This window comes from Carassius carassius, chromosome 20, assembly GCF_963082965.1.
Source record: "Carassius carassius chromosome 20, fCarCar2.1, whole genome shotgun sequence".
NCBI lineage: Eukaryota > Metazoa > Chordata > Actinopteri > Cypriniformes > Cyprinidae > Carassius > Carassius carassius.
In genome coordinates, this window is record NC_081774.1 from 9,851,603 (window position 1) to 9,868,709 (window position 17,107).

The window sequence follows — 17,107 nt, forward strand, 5'->3', positions numbered from 1 at the left end:
CCTTAACCCTGGGATTAAACGAGACGGCCTTCGTAGGATGGAAGGAAAAGGAAACAGGAAGTATCACGTTGCTATGCCAACACATAGCGTCGTTGCGCTTTCACATTTGTTAAAGAAAAAAATATTAGGAAAATAATTTCTAAATTTGGAAAGTAATTTTAAAAAAAAATGTTTTTACTTGTTTTATTTTATTCAATGTTTGAGGAGCTAAAACAGCTAAACACTTGTAATCATGTTGACCACACTTGTAATTCAATTTTTTAAAAATGAAGAGCATTAAAATACTTACATTAAACACCACATCTCTGCTTGTGTGTAGATCTGCCGCTGCCATTTTTTCAAATAAACAACGGTTATTTATGGCGACGCAAAGAATTGTGGGTTATCTGTAGCAGCGAAGGATACATCTCATGTATCCTTCGAATTCCTGTGAAAAAAAGGTCGCATTCGAAGGTCGCATTCGGAGTGTGCTACTTGCTTTTCTGAAATGAGACAACCTCGATGACGTATGCAGCCTTTGAATGCAACCTTCGGAGGGCGCAGCCTTCTGAATGAGACACAGAGGCCCTGTCCCAAATCGCGCACTTCATGTGGACTTTCGGTCTCGTGGACTTGAAATGCGCGTGCTCGCCGAGTCTACGAGTCCGTAGGCCGTCCCATTCAGCATTTTAACGCTCCGAAGTGTGCTCAGCAGCGCCCCCTTTGTACCCTTGAAGCGGTCTTCCGCGAAGCCCGCATAGAAGCAGGCTCCACGCACTTCAACTACCCAGGAATCCTTGCAAAAGACCAATCAGACAACAGATGGGAGGATATTTCGCTCACGGACTGTAAACATGGCTGAGAAGAGAATATTTAAGTGTAAAAGTATCAATGTTTTTTATGACATAGGCGTACATTTTACCAGTTGTTACTTACAGTTATACAAACATTATCGACCAGTTGATATCTCAAACATAATAATAGCGCGTTAAATAATACGATCGCATTATGATTCATTACATAAATAGAACCGAATGTCATGGCTTTATGAGTCATATAAACGTAGTATGAATATTGAAACCTATACATTTTTCTTAAACTCATTTTAATTTTGTGTTAAAATTTAACATTATGTATTATTATGTACAAATGTATTTATCATTTAAATAACCATGACATCTATTCTAATGCCCAGGTGGCATTTACAATTATAGAACTGTAAAAGCAGGCTGTGTATTTCACATGGACATATTATTTGGGAAATTAAAATTAATCCTGTTCTCTATGCTAAAGACTGTAATTTGTTTAATGATATTTGTGATATTTTTCTAATAAAGGGACTGATGAGATGACCTTTAAGTTTATTCAGCTTATTCAGCTCCGTATGGAGAGGGATAAGTCAACCAGACCTTCTTCCTGTTTCCGGCGTGACGATCGAGTCTGTCCCAAAATACCTCTCAATGCACCCTCGCGGACTCGCGCTAAGGGCCCTATAGGTCTGCACTACATGACGTCACCGAAGTGTGGACTCTGAGGAAGTCCACAAGTCCGGAGTGTGCCATTTGGGACAGGGCCATAGTCCTTCTCCAGTAATCATAAACGACCGTGATTGGTGCACCGTAACCATGGCTGATAAAAGTAACGGCTGCCATGTGACATTGTAGCAGCAGCATAAAAAATAGTTTGTGATGGCTATTGAATTATAAATACATAATGACGAAAAATAATACATCTATGGTTTTTCCAGTTGTAAGCAACATTTTAGCTACATTATATTTTTTTATTTTTGGCCTGATCGGAGTGCGATTAATCGGATTTGTGAATGCAAACAGACAAACGTAGCAGAGTACCGATCGAATCGGTCCATTTTTAGCACTTTCAGCAACTGTCTGCTAGTGCTACTCTAAATCAGACTTTGTTTATTAAATATGAATATGTATTAATAATATATAGTTTATAGTGCTGTTTAATAAGACGATGGGTATTACGCATAGGAAATAGCAGACGTCTTTCTCCGCGAGGCCTGTGATATGAATGAAACCTCATGTTGGGTTTAACAGTAGCACATCTGTGAACTAGCACCATTTAGCCAGTTAACGTTAGCTGCTGCTGGCTGGCTGAATTGGTTAGCCTTTATCTAACTTAACACTCTTGATTAACGGTGTTCTATATACCTATAAAACAAATCTAGTTATACTTGCGCTGCGTGTTGGATTGCCTGGTGAGGTTTATTGGCATTATTTAATCGAGCAACACATAGCACATTCTGGACAATACCGAGAACATGGTGCTGCCTTTCTTGGTTCTTTACCTTTGGTGAATAGCATTTTTTTTCTTAGATGACTTGGTCTGTTGATTTTTTGTTATTTGTTGCTCTTGGGTTGTTACAAGCTCAGCCGGTCCTCTGCTGTCAGGAGATCTTCGTATTATCCTCATGGATTTGAATTTTTACTCTGATCTCTCTGACGGGACTGGTCAACATGTCGAGTCCGAGTTCATGGACAACTCGTCTTACAATGGATATGATCCCGTGAACAAGGTAAACCTGGCACCTTTGTGTAGGAAAATATCTTAAGTTTAATGAACTATACATTGTTTATTATTGCAGTGATTTAGTGTATCTTTAATCCACCCGTGTGCACGCAGTTAATACACATTTTAACCTATTCTTTTTTAGTTCGCAGGTGGCAATGATTCATACCTGACCATCAGTGGACCTGGTCATCATTGGTCATCTGAGGTAGTGCTACACAAACCTCAAGTAACCGTTCTAAATTCTATAATATATTCTGAACTCTCTCTGTCTCTCTCTATACATGTGCTGGTCATAAGAATATCATCAAAAAGTTGATTTCACTAATTCCATTCAAAAAGTGAAACTTGTATATTATATTCATTTGTTACAGACAGACTGATATATTTCAAATGTTTATTTCTTTTAATTTTGATGTTTATAACTGACAACTATGGAAAATCCCAAATTCATTATCTCACAAAATTAGAATATTGTGAAAAGGTTCAATATTAAAGACACCTGGTGCCACACTCTAATCCGCTAATTAACTCAAAACACCTGCAAAGGCCTTTAAATTGTCTCTCAGTCTAGTTCTGTAGGCTACACAATCATGGGGAAGACTGCTGACTTGACAGTTGTCCAAAAGACGACCATTGACACCTTGCACAAGGAGGGCAAGACACAAAAGGTCATTGCAAAAGAGGCTGTTCACAGAGCTCTGTGTCCAAGCACATTAATAGAGAGGCGAAGGGAAGGAAAAGATGTGGTAGAAAAAAAGTGTACAAGCAATAGGGATAACCGTACCCTGGAGAGGATTGTGAAACAAAACCCATTCAAAAATTTGGGGGAGATTCACAAAGAGTGGACTGCAGCTGGAGTATTCGCACAGACGTATTTAAGACATGAGTTTCAGCTGTCGCATTCCTTGTGTCAAGCCACTCTTGAACAACAGAGAGCACCAGAAGCGTCTCACTTCAAAAAGGACTGGACTGCTGCTGAGTGGTCCAAAGTTATGTTCTCTGATGAAAGTAAATTTTGCATTTCCTTTGGAAATCAGGGTCCCAGAGTCTGGAGGAGGAGAGGAGAGGCACACAATCCACGTTGTTTGAGGTCCAGTGTAAAGTTTCCACAGTCAGTGATGGTTTGGGGTGCCATGTCATCTGCTGGTGTTGGTCAACTGTGTTTTCTGAGGTCCAAGGTCAACGCAACCGTATACCAGAAAGTATTAGAGCACTTCATGCTTCCTGCTGATGATCAACTTTATGGAGATGCAGATTTTATTTTTTAACAGGACTTGGCACCTGCACACAGTGCCAAAGCTTCCAGTACCTGCTTTAAGGACCATGGTATCCCTGTTCTTAATTGGTCAGCAAACTCACCTTACCTTAACCCCATAGAAAATCTGATTTTCGATAATAATCTGATCTGATGCGATATGCCAGTCCCAACAATTCCAAAGAGCTGAAGGCCACTATCAGAGCAACCTGGGCTCTCATAACACCTGAGCAGTGCCACAGACATGATCGAATCCATGCCACGCCGCATTGCTGCAGTAATTCAGGCAAAAGGATCCCCAACTAAGTATTGAGTGCTGTACATGCTCATACTTTTCATGTTCATACTTTTCATTTGGCCAAGATTTCTAAAAATCCCTTCTTTGTATTGGTCTTAAGTAATATTCAAATTTTCTGACATACTGAATTTGGGTTTTCCTTAGTTGTCAGTTATAATCATCAAAATTAAAAGAAATAAACATTTGAAATATATCAGTCTGTGTAATGAATGAATATAATATACAAGTTTCACTTTTTGAATGGAATTAGTGAAATCAAATTTTTGATGATATTCTAATTATATGACCAGCATCTGTATATGTATAGTTATAATCAGATTATTATTATTTTTTTAAAGAATATAGATTTTATACATTTGTATATTTATCTATGTATTGTTTCGGGAATTATACACCATTTATATATATATATATATTTTTTTTTTTTCTTTTTATTGTAGAAAACATTCCATACACCCTGTCTGGGTGATGAAGAGTTTGAAATCCCACCGATCTCCTTGGATCCAGATTCTGCGCTCACCATTGAGGATGTGGAAGCCCATTTTGGAGAGCTGGCTAAACAGGCTGAGACCTCAAGTGCTTCCGGAGTTGGAAATAGTCTTGCCAGGAATCCAGTGGTGGTGGGGAATGATCCCTCTTTTGCTTCTGCTTTCATGAATCCATCATCTCAGGGCATAGAGCACCTGAGTATGGGTGTGATTAACCAGCCGGGGGGGAGTACACTACTGAGCTCAACTCTGGGTGTGGTAAGCTTTTCTTTTTCTATCAGTGATTATTTATGTTCATTATTTTAGGGTGTAAGTATGGGCATTTGCATTGCTGCCAATCTGGAATAACGTGTAGACTTTACCTTCTTTTAAGGATCTTGGGCATTCAGTTGGCTCCCATTTCAACAGTTCCTCTTCCATGACTATTGATGTTCCAATAAACGACATGAACCACAGTCTCTTAGGACACAGCCAGCTCACCACCATAGACCATTCAGATCTAAGTGCTCAGTTAGGGCTCAGCCTTAGTGGTGCAGCCAGTGTGTCAAAGTCTCCTGACCAACTGTTGTCAACCACACCATCCCCAGCTGGCTCATTGCAGGATGAAGACATGGAGGATTTCAGACAAGTGAGTCTTTCAGTTATGGGCTTGATTGGTGGCACATTTTCTTTCTTTGTTCCATCTAGTAATCTCTCCTCATTTGTGTTTTAGAAAACTATGCTGGTGGACCCATCCTCAGCCTCTCTCATGCCCAACTTGACAGGTTCTGCCCAGCTCTCCTCTGCTCCTCCATCTGTGGTGAGGAGGGTGGGTGGTAAGCCGGCCATGGTGCCTCTGACCGCAGCAGACACGGGCACAACACTTGGAGGCAAAAAAGGAAAAAAGAAGAAAGATCCTAATGAACCACAGAAGCCAGTGTCAGCCTATGCTCTGTTCTTTAGAGACACCCAGGCAGCCATTAAAGGCCAGAACCCCAATGCCACATTCGGTGAGGTGTCAAAGATAGTGGCGTCCATGTGGGACAGCCTTGGAGAGGAGCAAAAACAGGTAGAGTATAGTTATTCAATGGCAAAAAATGCAGTCTATTTAAAATCATCTACACTACCACTCAAGTGGGGCCAGTATTCTTTTGTGTGTGTTAAGAAATTAATGTTTTTATCAAGGATTTTTATTTTATTTTTTTCATCTAGGATGTATTATATTTATTAAAAGGGGCATTAACTACATTTATAATACTACAAAAGTTGTCTATTTTAAATAAGTCTTAGACTTTCATCCATTGGTCAGATAAACTGATTCGACACCATCGACTAATTTATACTTCAGGACAATTACTGAAATGCAGTTAAGTCTTATTAGACTCCAAAGTCATTAAAAATTGTGTAAACACTGCAAGAAAAAAAACAATGGAATAGCATTGTCCTTTTCCAAATATTTGTTATTCAGAAGTTTTAAAAGAGGGAATTGTATTTGGATTCCCAATTTTGAGTAATTTAGAGTTTTTCATGAATATTTCAGGTTTACAAAAGGAAAACGGAGGCAGCCAAGAAAGAGTATCTGAAAGCGCTGGCAACCTACAGAGCAAATCAACTCTCAAAAGTGAGTGAATTTTTTCTTGTCTGTCCTCTGTGGGTTTTTGGTTTCGAGTCTTATTTCTTTCTTTTCTTTGTTTCTCATCAGTCATCTACTGAGGTAGAGGAAAGCGCTCCTTCTACTCCTCCCTCTGTCCCCTGTCCTGCACCTGTCACTCCTGCTCCTGCTGCCCCTGTCCGTCCACGGCTGACGCCCATTCCTGAGCAGAACACTATCACCAACATCTGTGCCTCCAATATCATCCTCGATGGACCTCAAGTCACTACCCGTTCCCGCACGGGCTCTCTACCACTAGCCATCAGCCAGCCCCCAACCCCCACTGTCACAAAAATCATCATCTCAAAACAGATGCTGCAGGGAGTTTCTCAGATCCACCAGATCCCCACGTCCATGGTGACGGTGATTCCGGCGGCGTTGAGAGCCGTGCAGCCGGCTGCTGCCGGACGTCAGCCTCCACCTCTGCAGCAGATGCAGGGCACCCCACCGCCGCCACGTCTGCAGCAGATGGTACAAACACAAGCCCCGCCTCCACTTCAGGCCAAGCCCCGTGGAGGGGCAGGAGGGTCCGTGGCTGTCACGGCTACACCACCTCCACCTCTTCAGATAAAGATCGTGCCCGCTTCTTTACACTCCAACCTCTCCACACCGATTATTGTTACTACAGCTACAAGTGCTAATCCTGTTATTGCCTCAACCACCATCTCAGCCTCAGTACATCCTGCCCCTGTTGAGGTGCAAGTTGAAGAGCCCAAAGAGGAGTTGGTCACTGGAACAGATGAGGCTGTGACGGAGGAACCCGAAGAGGTTTGTTTTTCCCTTAATTAAAGGGATAGTCCACTTAAAATTGAAAATTGTCATGTTGTTTCAAAGCTTTTTCTGAAACTGTTGTTACCCAACTATGGTTTCTGTGTTTCCTGAAACCATATTTCAAATGAACATTTGCATATAGCGTTGCAAACTTATGTGGTTCCACCACCTGTGCATGGTTTAAACAAACAATTTACAACCGTCTCAGGAAACAGACCTGAGTTGGTTAGTTTCTTCAACGATGCTTAACACTATGGTACTTAGTCAGGATTCAGGAAGTTACCCCTGTATGACCCCTGTATCACACCACTGTATGACTTTGTTTTTTAAAATATGTACTATTATCACTGAAGAGTTTCAGTTCCCACTTCATACAAGCTTTTATTGTATGAACCAAAAATACATTGGAAGTCAAAAGCAAATGAGTTATTTTTGGATGACTATTTTTTTACTATTAAGAGCTACTGTAATTGAACTTATTAGTAACAGCCATTAACGAAAAGATAAAAAGATCAAACACAAGTTATGTTCTTCAAAGATGTTTTATCCCTTCTTTTTCAGATGGAGATGGAGGTAAGTGTTGCTCCTGAGGCCTCCTCTTCAGCTCCTTCTACAAATCTCTGTGTCCGTGCTGGATGTACAAACCCTGCCGTGGAGAGTCGAGACTGGGATAAAGAGTATTGCAGCAATGAATGTGTGGCAACACACTGCAGGTTTGTGCATGTGCTTGTTTAATGTTTTTTTTTATGGCCAGATTGCAATACTAATTTCACTTTTTACTCTCTTAACAATAGGGATATCTTCATGGCTTGGTGTTCAATCAAGAGCCAGAACTCAGCCACCGTCAAATAAATTAGAATCCTCCTGTTTCTGGGTCTTAACTTGCCTGGATGAGTCTTTTTATGTGAACACAACAGAATTTTACTGGATTTCTGAGTGAAGGTGTAGTGTTCTTGTTGTAAATAGCTTGGGCATGAAAAAAAGCAGTGAAGAGTGGGAAAAAAAATGTTGAAAATGTCTTTGTTTCAACTTTTGGAGGTAGTAGTGAATATACTTTAAACCCCAACTTGTTTGTTTTCCCAAATTGAAATTGTCAAAAAAGGACCTATGTGATTGTAGTACTTTATTTGGGCCATATTTTTTCTACTCAGTTTTGGTCGTGATTTATTTTTTATGTGTGATTGTAGTGATTTATGTGAAAGTGGGACACAAAACCTTTGTATACTTTTTAAAATATAGTAGTTTTGATTATGATGAAAAATTTGAGTGTTAGTGAATCTCAAGTAATACAATCATTCAGAAATTCTATTTCTTTTTTGTTTAATGCAATTTTCTCATGTTGTACAGACAGTATCTTAGATCAGTGTTCAGAGGTGCTCTCATGTTAAATTTTTTTGCCTTAGTTATGGGGTTTTGCCGATTTTTTACATTAATTATTCAAGTATTAATAAAAGACAGCCGAAATGGTTTAAGATTTTGAACTCACTGCTAACTGACAACTTTGAAATAAAGTGTTTATAGTACACTATAAAAAGTGTCTTTGTCTACTGATGATTATTCAAAACATATATTCTGATTTAAAAAATTGTATAGAAGCCAATCTAGTAGAATTATAATTTTTTTTTAATCTGAGAAAAATATAAACAAGAAAGTGCTTTTTTTACCAAACTTTTTTTGTGTTAAATATGACACTATTCACAAACTTTTATATTTTAATAATTAAATATTCATATAGCCATGGTTCTCTCGTCAGTTAATGGTTACATGACCATTAAACAAAATGTAACAAAATATTTTCTTTGTGTGTTTTATTTTGATTATTTTAAATAAATTGTATATTTATAAATTACTTAATAGCATTTTATCAATATTCTTCACGAACCCGTTTAGGAACCCTCATCTAAAAATTAAGCGCAAGGTTACGTTGAATGATGGCTGAAAAAGTATTTGTATTTGAGTGTTCGATCACTTCGGAAACAATTTTTCCCACAGTAAAATTTCTCAATTGAGATCACTGTACATACTGGTCTCGTAACTGAGTGAAGTTGCATTACTCAATAGGAAGAAATTATATTTGGTTGCTCCTTTCAAACATAAAAGAAATAATATATATATATCAGCCCAGTAAACAAAGACAAGGTTATTGTTTATTCAAAACGATACTATATATGTTTGTCAATGGCTATGAGTAATGGAAAAACAAAATATAGTGAAACCATTTCATTTGTTGGCTACAAACTCACAAATCTAAGTTACAACATATTTGTTTTATATCAAACTAAAAACAAGTGATTGACAAAGCATATCTGAAAGAAAAAACAAAAACAAAAAACAAAAGAAAGAAATTCAAGTTTATAGATAAAAAAAAAAAAAAAAGAAAAACGTCAATTTACGATTTAGAGAAAAATGTTTGCTTGGTCCAAACAAAGATATCACATTAAATGCAAAAAAGTACATTTAAAAGACAAAAAAGAAAAATGGAAGCAGTATTGTTCAAGCATTTTTTTTTTCTTTTAGCTTTTTTAAAAATCAGCTTAAAGTGAACAAAGCGTGCTAAGAAAGTGAAGTTTTAAAAATCTCTTCAAAAATGATTACAAGGTCATTTAAAGCCCTGTGAATCCTCACATTAACCCACTTGAATGGGTCCAGACAAGCAAGTTAAAAGGTTTAGGTTGTTAAAAGAGTTATGACAGAAGAAAAACTCATTCTTTGAAAAATAAAGTGTTTAAAACCATCCTAGAACTACGATTTTAATATTTACATCAAGCAAGAATCAGTCATACTTGCATTGGACTGCATGACTGCGCCCTCTAATGCCCTGTATGTGCCACACTTCACACCTAGGGCCAAGATCCTAATGAAGAATAAAAAGGTGGTATAGGATTACTACAGATGTGGTCGTGGGCAAAGATTACAATAGAAGAAAACTGCCTAGAAACATCTGCAACATAACAGAGAAAAAGTGAACACAAAATGAGTTGCCCTGACGTTCTTACTGCCATTGCGTGCTATATTTACTGGCTGGATACAGTGGTTCTGATGTGAGGTAGAAATATGGCCTTTGGTTTAAGTCACAAAACGTTTGTCGGCTATTGGATAGTACGAAAGCTAACTGGTGGCGCGTGAGTGTGCCTGTGTTTCTCAAGGTTCTTGTGGATCCTAAAACCCTTCGAGCATTGATTGCACATGAAGGGCTTTTCACCCGTGTGAAAGCGCAGATGAGCCTTCAAATTGTTTTTGAGACGGAAGCCTTTCCTGCAGTGTGGGCAGACGTGAGGTCTCTCTCCAGTGTGGAAGCGCTCGTGTCTTCGCAAGCTCTTCCTCAGGGCAAATGTCTTTTTACACCTCCTGCACGAATATGGCTTTTCGCCTGTATGAAATCGCTCGTGCCGCTTCAGGATCTTCTTGCGTTTGAACTTCTTGCCGCAGATCTTGCAGGCATAAGCATGTCCGTGTGTGAGAACACCCTGTAGGCGCCAAATGCCATTCCCGCACTCTTTAAAGCAGCACAGCCGACGTCCCGTATGAACACGCTGATGGGTTCGCAGGTCTTTGGGTGTAGAGAAGCATTTTCTGTTGAAACCGTTTGGCCTTTGCACACTTGACAGCATCAGGAGATTCACAAGCTGCACAGAGCAAGGCCGTAACAGTTTGCAATCGAACGGCGTTTGGCTTAGCTGGAAACGCACCTTCTGGGCATTCGCAGCACTGCTGCATGATGCCTGGCTGAGTTCAGTGGCCTCTGCTGAGGTTTTGCTGGAATGCGGAGGTTCTGTGGGAGGTGACTTTCCAACAGATGGCAAAGAACTGACTTCCATAAGGCTGAGGTCCCACTGGCTCATAGTGTCAGTGGAAAGGTCTGCACTGGGAATGCTACCGAAAACAGAGCTGAACGGATGAGACTCTGGATCGACTACAGAGTGTGAAGAGGATTCCTCAAGTCCCTGAAGACCTAAAAAGCAAAAAAAGGAGGGTCTCACAAAAATGTATTTATTCTTTACAATTTTTTTAAATAAAGCATTAAATGACAGGGGCAAAGGCTTTTTTTCCAGATAAATTAGAAAGAAAAACTACAATTTATGCATTTAACTCATGTAGTTCAGTATAGTTGGTTAGGTTTTTACAGTAAAACACTTAAATATAAATGATTATGAATCACGCATGTCTGGTTTCCTCATACCATTTTCCTCAATTGTCTCTGGTGTCTTTAAATCATCTGTCCATGGGACTTCATGAATTAAGCTGTCTTCTCTACCAATCCCCTAAAACAGTATACAATACATGTGACTTGGTCAGTGAGGCAAAAGAAAAAGAAGTTACAAAGTTAACATACTACAACAAATTGTAATATTTTTCCTTTTGCATTTACATTAGATTAATCCATTTTTACTCAATTCCATGGTTTTGTAAGGGAATTGCAGGAGGTTCGTGAGATTATGAAAAGCTTTTAATAAATTACATTCAATATAAAACATAAAATAAATGGGATTGCAAAATAATCACAATATAGCTTTTACGTAACTTAAATTAAAGTCTTTGACAATTATATAACTGTATGGTCTTACGCGCTGTTTGTTTCAGAGTTAGTCACAGATAAACCGTAATCAAGTGTTTTCAGAGTCTCAGTTCAAATTAAATGCAGTGAACTTAATGAGTTTAATGTACATTTGGAAATGCAAAGTGTGCTAGGTTTACTTAATTTACACATTCCCAACGTAATTTCCAACATTTTTATAGAGAGAAGTTTAAAGCATGTCACCAGTATTTTGCCAAAATAAAAGCATGAGAATTTAAAATAGTAAATAACCTCATGGTTTGAATGTTTTAAATTGAAGAATTTAAGACAGATATTAGTCCTGAAAATTGAAGTTTAAAACAATTTTTTTTAATTATTATAAAATAAAAACGTATTTTACAGCACCCATGTCATTTATACCAGTAATGTTTCTGTCTTCATTTTTAGAATTAGCTACAATAATAATAGCAATAATAATAACAATTGTGAATGTTTGGACTGAGACTCATCTTACACCTAAAAAGTGCTTTGAGTCAACTTTAAAGTCCTGTCATTTAAAGTCCAAAATTCATTGATAATTGAAATTTAAATTTCAGGTTTGAAATCTAAAATGTGTAATGAATATTATTCAATCAAAGTTAAACATTTCATTTAAACCTGATAAGATAACGTAAAAAAAAAAAACTTTAAAAAAAAATCAGTGCCACCTACAGTTTCTTTGAAGATAGCACATGGAAGGTCAACCATGCATTGCAAATCCACAGCTTCTGGAGACTCCTTGCAGAGATTTTCAGAGGGAGAAAGCCCCTCCTCTCCTCTGGATTCCTGCAGAAAAATCTTGTCTCTCTCAGTGGGCGTGCACTGATCTGAATGGGGTTTGGGGATGGGAAAGAATACAATGTTACAGTCGTGGCCAAAAGTTTTGAGAATTACATAAATATTGGAAATTGGAAAAGTTGCTGCTTAAGTTTTTATAATAGCAATTTGCATATACTCCAGAATGTTATGAAGAGTGATCAGATGAATTGCATAGTCCTTCTTTGCCATGAAAATGAACTTAATCCCAAAAAAACCTTTCCACTGCATTTCATTGCTGTCATTAAAGGACCTGCTGAGATCATTTCAGTAATCGTCTTGTTAACTCATGTGACGAGCACAAGGCTGGAGATCATTATGTCAGGCTGATTGGGTTAGAATGGCAGACTTGACATGTTAAAAGGAGGGTGATGCTTGAAATCATTGTTCTTCCATTGTTAACCATGGTGACCTGCAAAGAAACGTGTGCAGCCATCATTGCGTTGCATAAAAATGGCTTCACAGGCAAGGATATTGTGGCTACTAAGATTGCACCTAAATCAACAATTTATAGGATCATCAAGAACTTCAAGGAAAGAGGTTAAATTCTTGTAAAGAAGGCTTCAAGGCGTCCAAGAAAGTCCAGCAAGCGTCAGGATCGTCTCCTAAAGAGGATTCAGCTGCGGGATCGGAGTGCCATCAGTGCAGAGTAGGGCTGCAACGATTCGTCGACGTTGTCGACAAAAATCGATAATAGAAATAGTTGTCGCCAGACATGTTTTTTTCCGACCGAGTGAGGCATCTCTCTTCATTACAATCTCTGCCGAGAGTCGCACATGCGCATTAGCTTCTCTGCTGAGCGATAACATACAGAAATGGCGGCGTCCAACGCAACAGCTGCGCGTACCAAAACATCTAAAGTTTGTGAGCATTTTAGCCTGGATACGGCGAAAAAAAAAAAAGATTACCTGCATGGTTTGCAAAGCAGTCCTTGCGTATCACGGCAGCACCTCGGTGATGCATGAACATTTAAAGAGAAAGCACGTCGGACAGTTGAATGAAACCGGAGTTTGACTCGCCTCGGTCAGATTTAAATAACATGGAAGCCAATACGTTTTGTTTTGGATGTACATTGTACATTTGTGACCCTGGATCACAAAACCATTCTTATGTGTAATTTTTTTAAAATTGAGATTTATACATCATCTGAAAGCTGAATACATAATCTTTCCATTGATATATTATTTGTTATGATAGGATAATATCTGCTCCCAGAAGAGCGCAAGTCTCACACGAGACCATGTGGATATGCTGACTTTCCTTAATATGAATAAACTGAACGACATAGCCTGAGCCTCATGTTGATTTTAAACTTGGTCTGTCCACCATGACAGGTTTGTGTCCAGGTAGTATTACACAGTCCATGTTTACAACTTAAATTCAGACGACTCTGAAAGCTTATTTTAAAACCGTTAGATTTCATAATGTTGAGACGAGTTGTAAAGTTCTTTTGCAACAGATTGACCACTGAATGTATCTCACAAAAGGCACTTAATATTTTTGTTTACTGTTTTATTGCTGCTAATGTGCCTGCCCCTGATTTACAGGAAGAAAATGTTTACTTGATTTTAATTTATTTTTTCTTATAAAACAAATGTGCCTGTCCTTTATAAAAATGATAGAGTTTCTTTATTTATGCATTTATGTCTATACTGACCGAGCGCTGTGCCTAATTGGTTTTAGACAGGGCATTTTTATTTACTTTTAGTATGAATCGGCCTATCAGCAGCAAAGTTCAATAAAATATGAATTTTTCATTGAAGTACCCCCTTCTTTCTTGTGTTTACTATCATTTTCCACAGAATTAAAGCAATCTCATGCTAAATTTTAGAAAAAATGTATAATTATTTGATTAGTCGACTAATCGTTTCAATAGTCGGTGACTAGTCGACTATTAAAATAGTCGTTAGTTGCAGCCCTAGTGCAGAGCTTGCTCAGGAATGGCAGCAGGCAGGTGTGAGCGCATCTGCACGCACAGTGAGGTGAAGACTTTTGGAAGATGGCCTGGTGTCAAGAAGGGCAGCAAAGTAGCCACTTCTCTCCAAAAAAAACATCAGGGACAGATTGATCTTCTGCAGAAAGTATAGTGAATGGACTGCTGAGGACTGGGGCAAAGTCATATTCTCCGATGAAGCCCCTTTCCGATTGTTTGGGGCATCTGGAAAAAGGCTTGTCCGGAGAAGAAAGGGTGAGCGCTACCATCAGTCCTGTGTCATGCCGACAGTAAAGCATCCTGACACCATTCATGTGTGGGGTTGCTTCTCATCCAAGGGAGTGGGCTCACTCACAATTCTGCCCAAAAACACAGCCATGAATAAAGAATGGTACCAAAACACCCTCCAACAGCAACTTCTTCCAACAATCCAACAACAGTTTGGTGAAGAACAATGCATTTTCCAGCACGATGGAGCACCGTGCCATAAGGCAAAAGTGATAACTAAGTGGCTCAGGGGCCAGAATGTTGAAATTTTGGGTCCATGGCCTGGAAACTCCCCAGATCTTAATCCCATTGAGAACATGTGGTCAATCCTCAAGAGGTGGGTGGACAAACAAAAACCCACTAATTCTGACAAACTCCAAGAAGTGATTATTAAAAAAAAAAAGGAATGGGTTGCTATCAGTCAGGATTTGGCCCAGAAGTTGATTGAGAGCATGCCCAGTCGAATTGAAGAGGTCCTGAAAAAGAAGGGCCAACTCTGCAAATACTGACTCTTTGCAAAAATGTCATGTAATTGTCGATAAAAGCCTTTGAAACGTATGAAGTGCTTGTAATTATTTCAGTACATCACAGAAACAACTGAAGCAAATATCTAAAAGCAGTTTAGCAGCACTAAACTAAATTAAACTTTTTGAAAACTAATATTTATGTAATTCTCAAAACTTTTGGCCATGACACAATTCATGTACAATTCAGAAACATGAGAAACCTGGTCTATGTCAATTACAGTGCTGATGGCTTTCTTAAAGCACATTATTTAGAGTTTTAAGAGCATGTTGTCCTTTCAAAAATCATTTCACATGGGCAAGTGAATAAAAGGTTACATGCATAAATGACTATTTTTGCATGAAAACTAAGCAATGGTCTGCACAATATAAACTGCTGCAAAGATGGACTTTAACCTCGTAAAATCAGTCAACAGACTGTTGCAACTACTTAAAAAAAATCTGGCAAACCATTTTAACCTTAAAACTAACCAGTACTTATTTTATGTTAACTGTTATTTTCAAGCAATGCAATACTGAATAATGCATTTTCAGTTTCAATAAGTAACTATTTGACAGTAGTACTTATTCCAACAGTGACTTTTATCTATTCATTTAGTTTCAGTCATTTACTCATGTCATTCAGTTTAGAGTACAACATGAATCAGCAAATCACATATAGTCCTAATATATAGATATCACTAATTTAAGAGATACAGATAGGAAAACCGCAGGAGAGATAGGTTTGGCTTGAATGAACACACTATAACAAATCAATACACATATACTCTCTTCACTGCAGGGTTGCACTAACATTTAGCATACCACTTTGCAGAAATGTAACTTAAAATATCAGTTCAGTAGGTCTAATATTTGGTCTAAAGAGTACAAGCAATGAAGTGCTAGGTATTAGGTTTTCTAGCCAAATAAACTGAAACTAAATATCACTGGAATTGGGACTAATATCAAAAAGATTAAAGTTCCATCTAATAAACGGTAACTAATAAAAATAAACTATACCAGCTACTATAATAAAAAAATAAATTAAAAGTGGAATAAAATAGAAATTTTAAGGAATATATAATTCTATGGCTTGCCACATACGATAGACCCTACTTCCGGTCCACTCCTGTTGAATTCAATAAATGTGGAAGTAAAACCAAGCTACATGCACAGCTAAAGAAGTGGCTGTTGTTTACGCCAAGAAACATACCCTGGTGGTGGGACAGCAGTGTCTCTCCTACTTGCACACCGACGCTACAAACCATCTTGTCAGAAAGATTAGTCAATGCACTTTCCATATGAGCCCTGATGTCAGGGACACACACTAGATTTTCCTTGATCCGAGCTTCTCTCTCGACCGTGCAGCCATGGCAATCCAATGCTCGTCCTTCGAAAACTTTCGTTATCTCCACGACGGCCACCTTCAGTAACACCTCCATAACGGCTGCCACCTCGGCTTGAAACCTGGACACGGACTCGGACATTTTGCTCGCGGTCTGAACATGCACAATATTAGTTACAAAGCATAAACAAACGGGTCGGTTGTGCAGTCGTTTGTGGTCATAGCCACATGGCTAAAATGGAAGTAATGGGCGTGTCTGATGGCATTCCACAATGACGTATGCACGTACACAGTGGTGGCGCCAAATCATACATCTGGAATGTTGGAATGTTGTCATGTATTGGTGTCTGTCATTTGGTATCCATTGTTTAAAGTACGTATCTTTACAGAAATGTCGTCCAAACCGTCGTATTGTTTTGTACTGCATACTTGCACTGCTGACATACTTTTTAATTTAAATACTTTACTTAGTTATAAACTTCAAAAAATATTTTTAATTGCATATTTTTATTCTATTTTTACATTGATGTTTGTAAAAAAAAAAAAAAAAAAGAACACCCTACATACAAATCATAAAATAAATAAATATTAGAAATTAATCGGTTTTTAATTAGATTTTTAGATGTGGGCATTGCAAAAATGGCAGATGAAAGCAAGGCGGGGTTAACGAAAGGCGGAGTTTAAGCGAACTACATGATTGGAGTAGTCCAAGAAGATCCAGTTATAACATTT

At 38.3% G+C, this 17,107-nt stretch overlaps 2 protein-coding genes across 5 annotated transcripts; one reads left to right on the forward strand and one right to left on the reverse strand.

Moving 5' to 3' along the window:
* The first annotated feature begins 1,805 nt into the window (after positions 1-1,805).
* LOC132096261 (TOX high mobility group box family member 4-A-like) lies at positions 1,806-8,374 on the forward strand. 4 transcript variants are annotated; one of them, XM_059501515.1, is made up of 10 exons: positions 1,806-2,295; positions 2,394-2,518; positions 2,657-2,740; positions 4,508-4,813; positions 4,929-5,183; positions 5,268-5,603; positions 6,075-6,155; positions 6,237-6,953; positions 7,518-7,669; positions 7,751-8,374. In XM_059501515.1, exons 2-10 carry the CDS (start codon positions 2,414-2,416, stop codon positions 7,806-7,808), a joined length of 2,094 nt encoding a protein of 697 aa, XP_059357498.1. In that variant the 5' UTR covers positions 1,806-2,295; positions 2,394-2,413; the 3' UTR covers positions 7,809-8,374. The 4 variants fall into 4 exon arrangements, with proteins under 4 accessions (XP_059357498.1, XP_059357499.1, XP_059357497.1 ...); XM_059501516.1 differs by having other exon boundaries at positions 1,806-2,104; XM_059501514.1 differs by having other exon boundaries at positions 1,806-2,518.
* Positions 8,375-9,574: 1,200 nt separating this feature from the next.
* Positions 9,575-16,641, reverse strand: LOC132096262 (zinc finger protein 30 homolog). Its single transcript, XM_059501519.1, has 4 exons — positions 16,244-16,641; positions 12,184-12,338; positions 11,137-11,218; positions 9,575-10,908 (listed from the first exon to the last, which is right to left on the reverse strand). The coding sequence occupies exons 1-4, from the start codon at positions 16,515-16,517 to the stop codon at positions 10,046-10,048; spliced, it is 1,374 nt and encodes a 457-aa protein (XP_059357502.1). The 5' UTR covers positions 16,518-16,641; the 3' UTR covers positions 9,575-10,045.
* Positions 16,642-17,107: the final 466 nt, after the last annotated feature.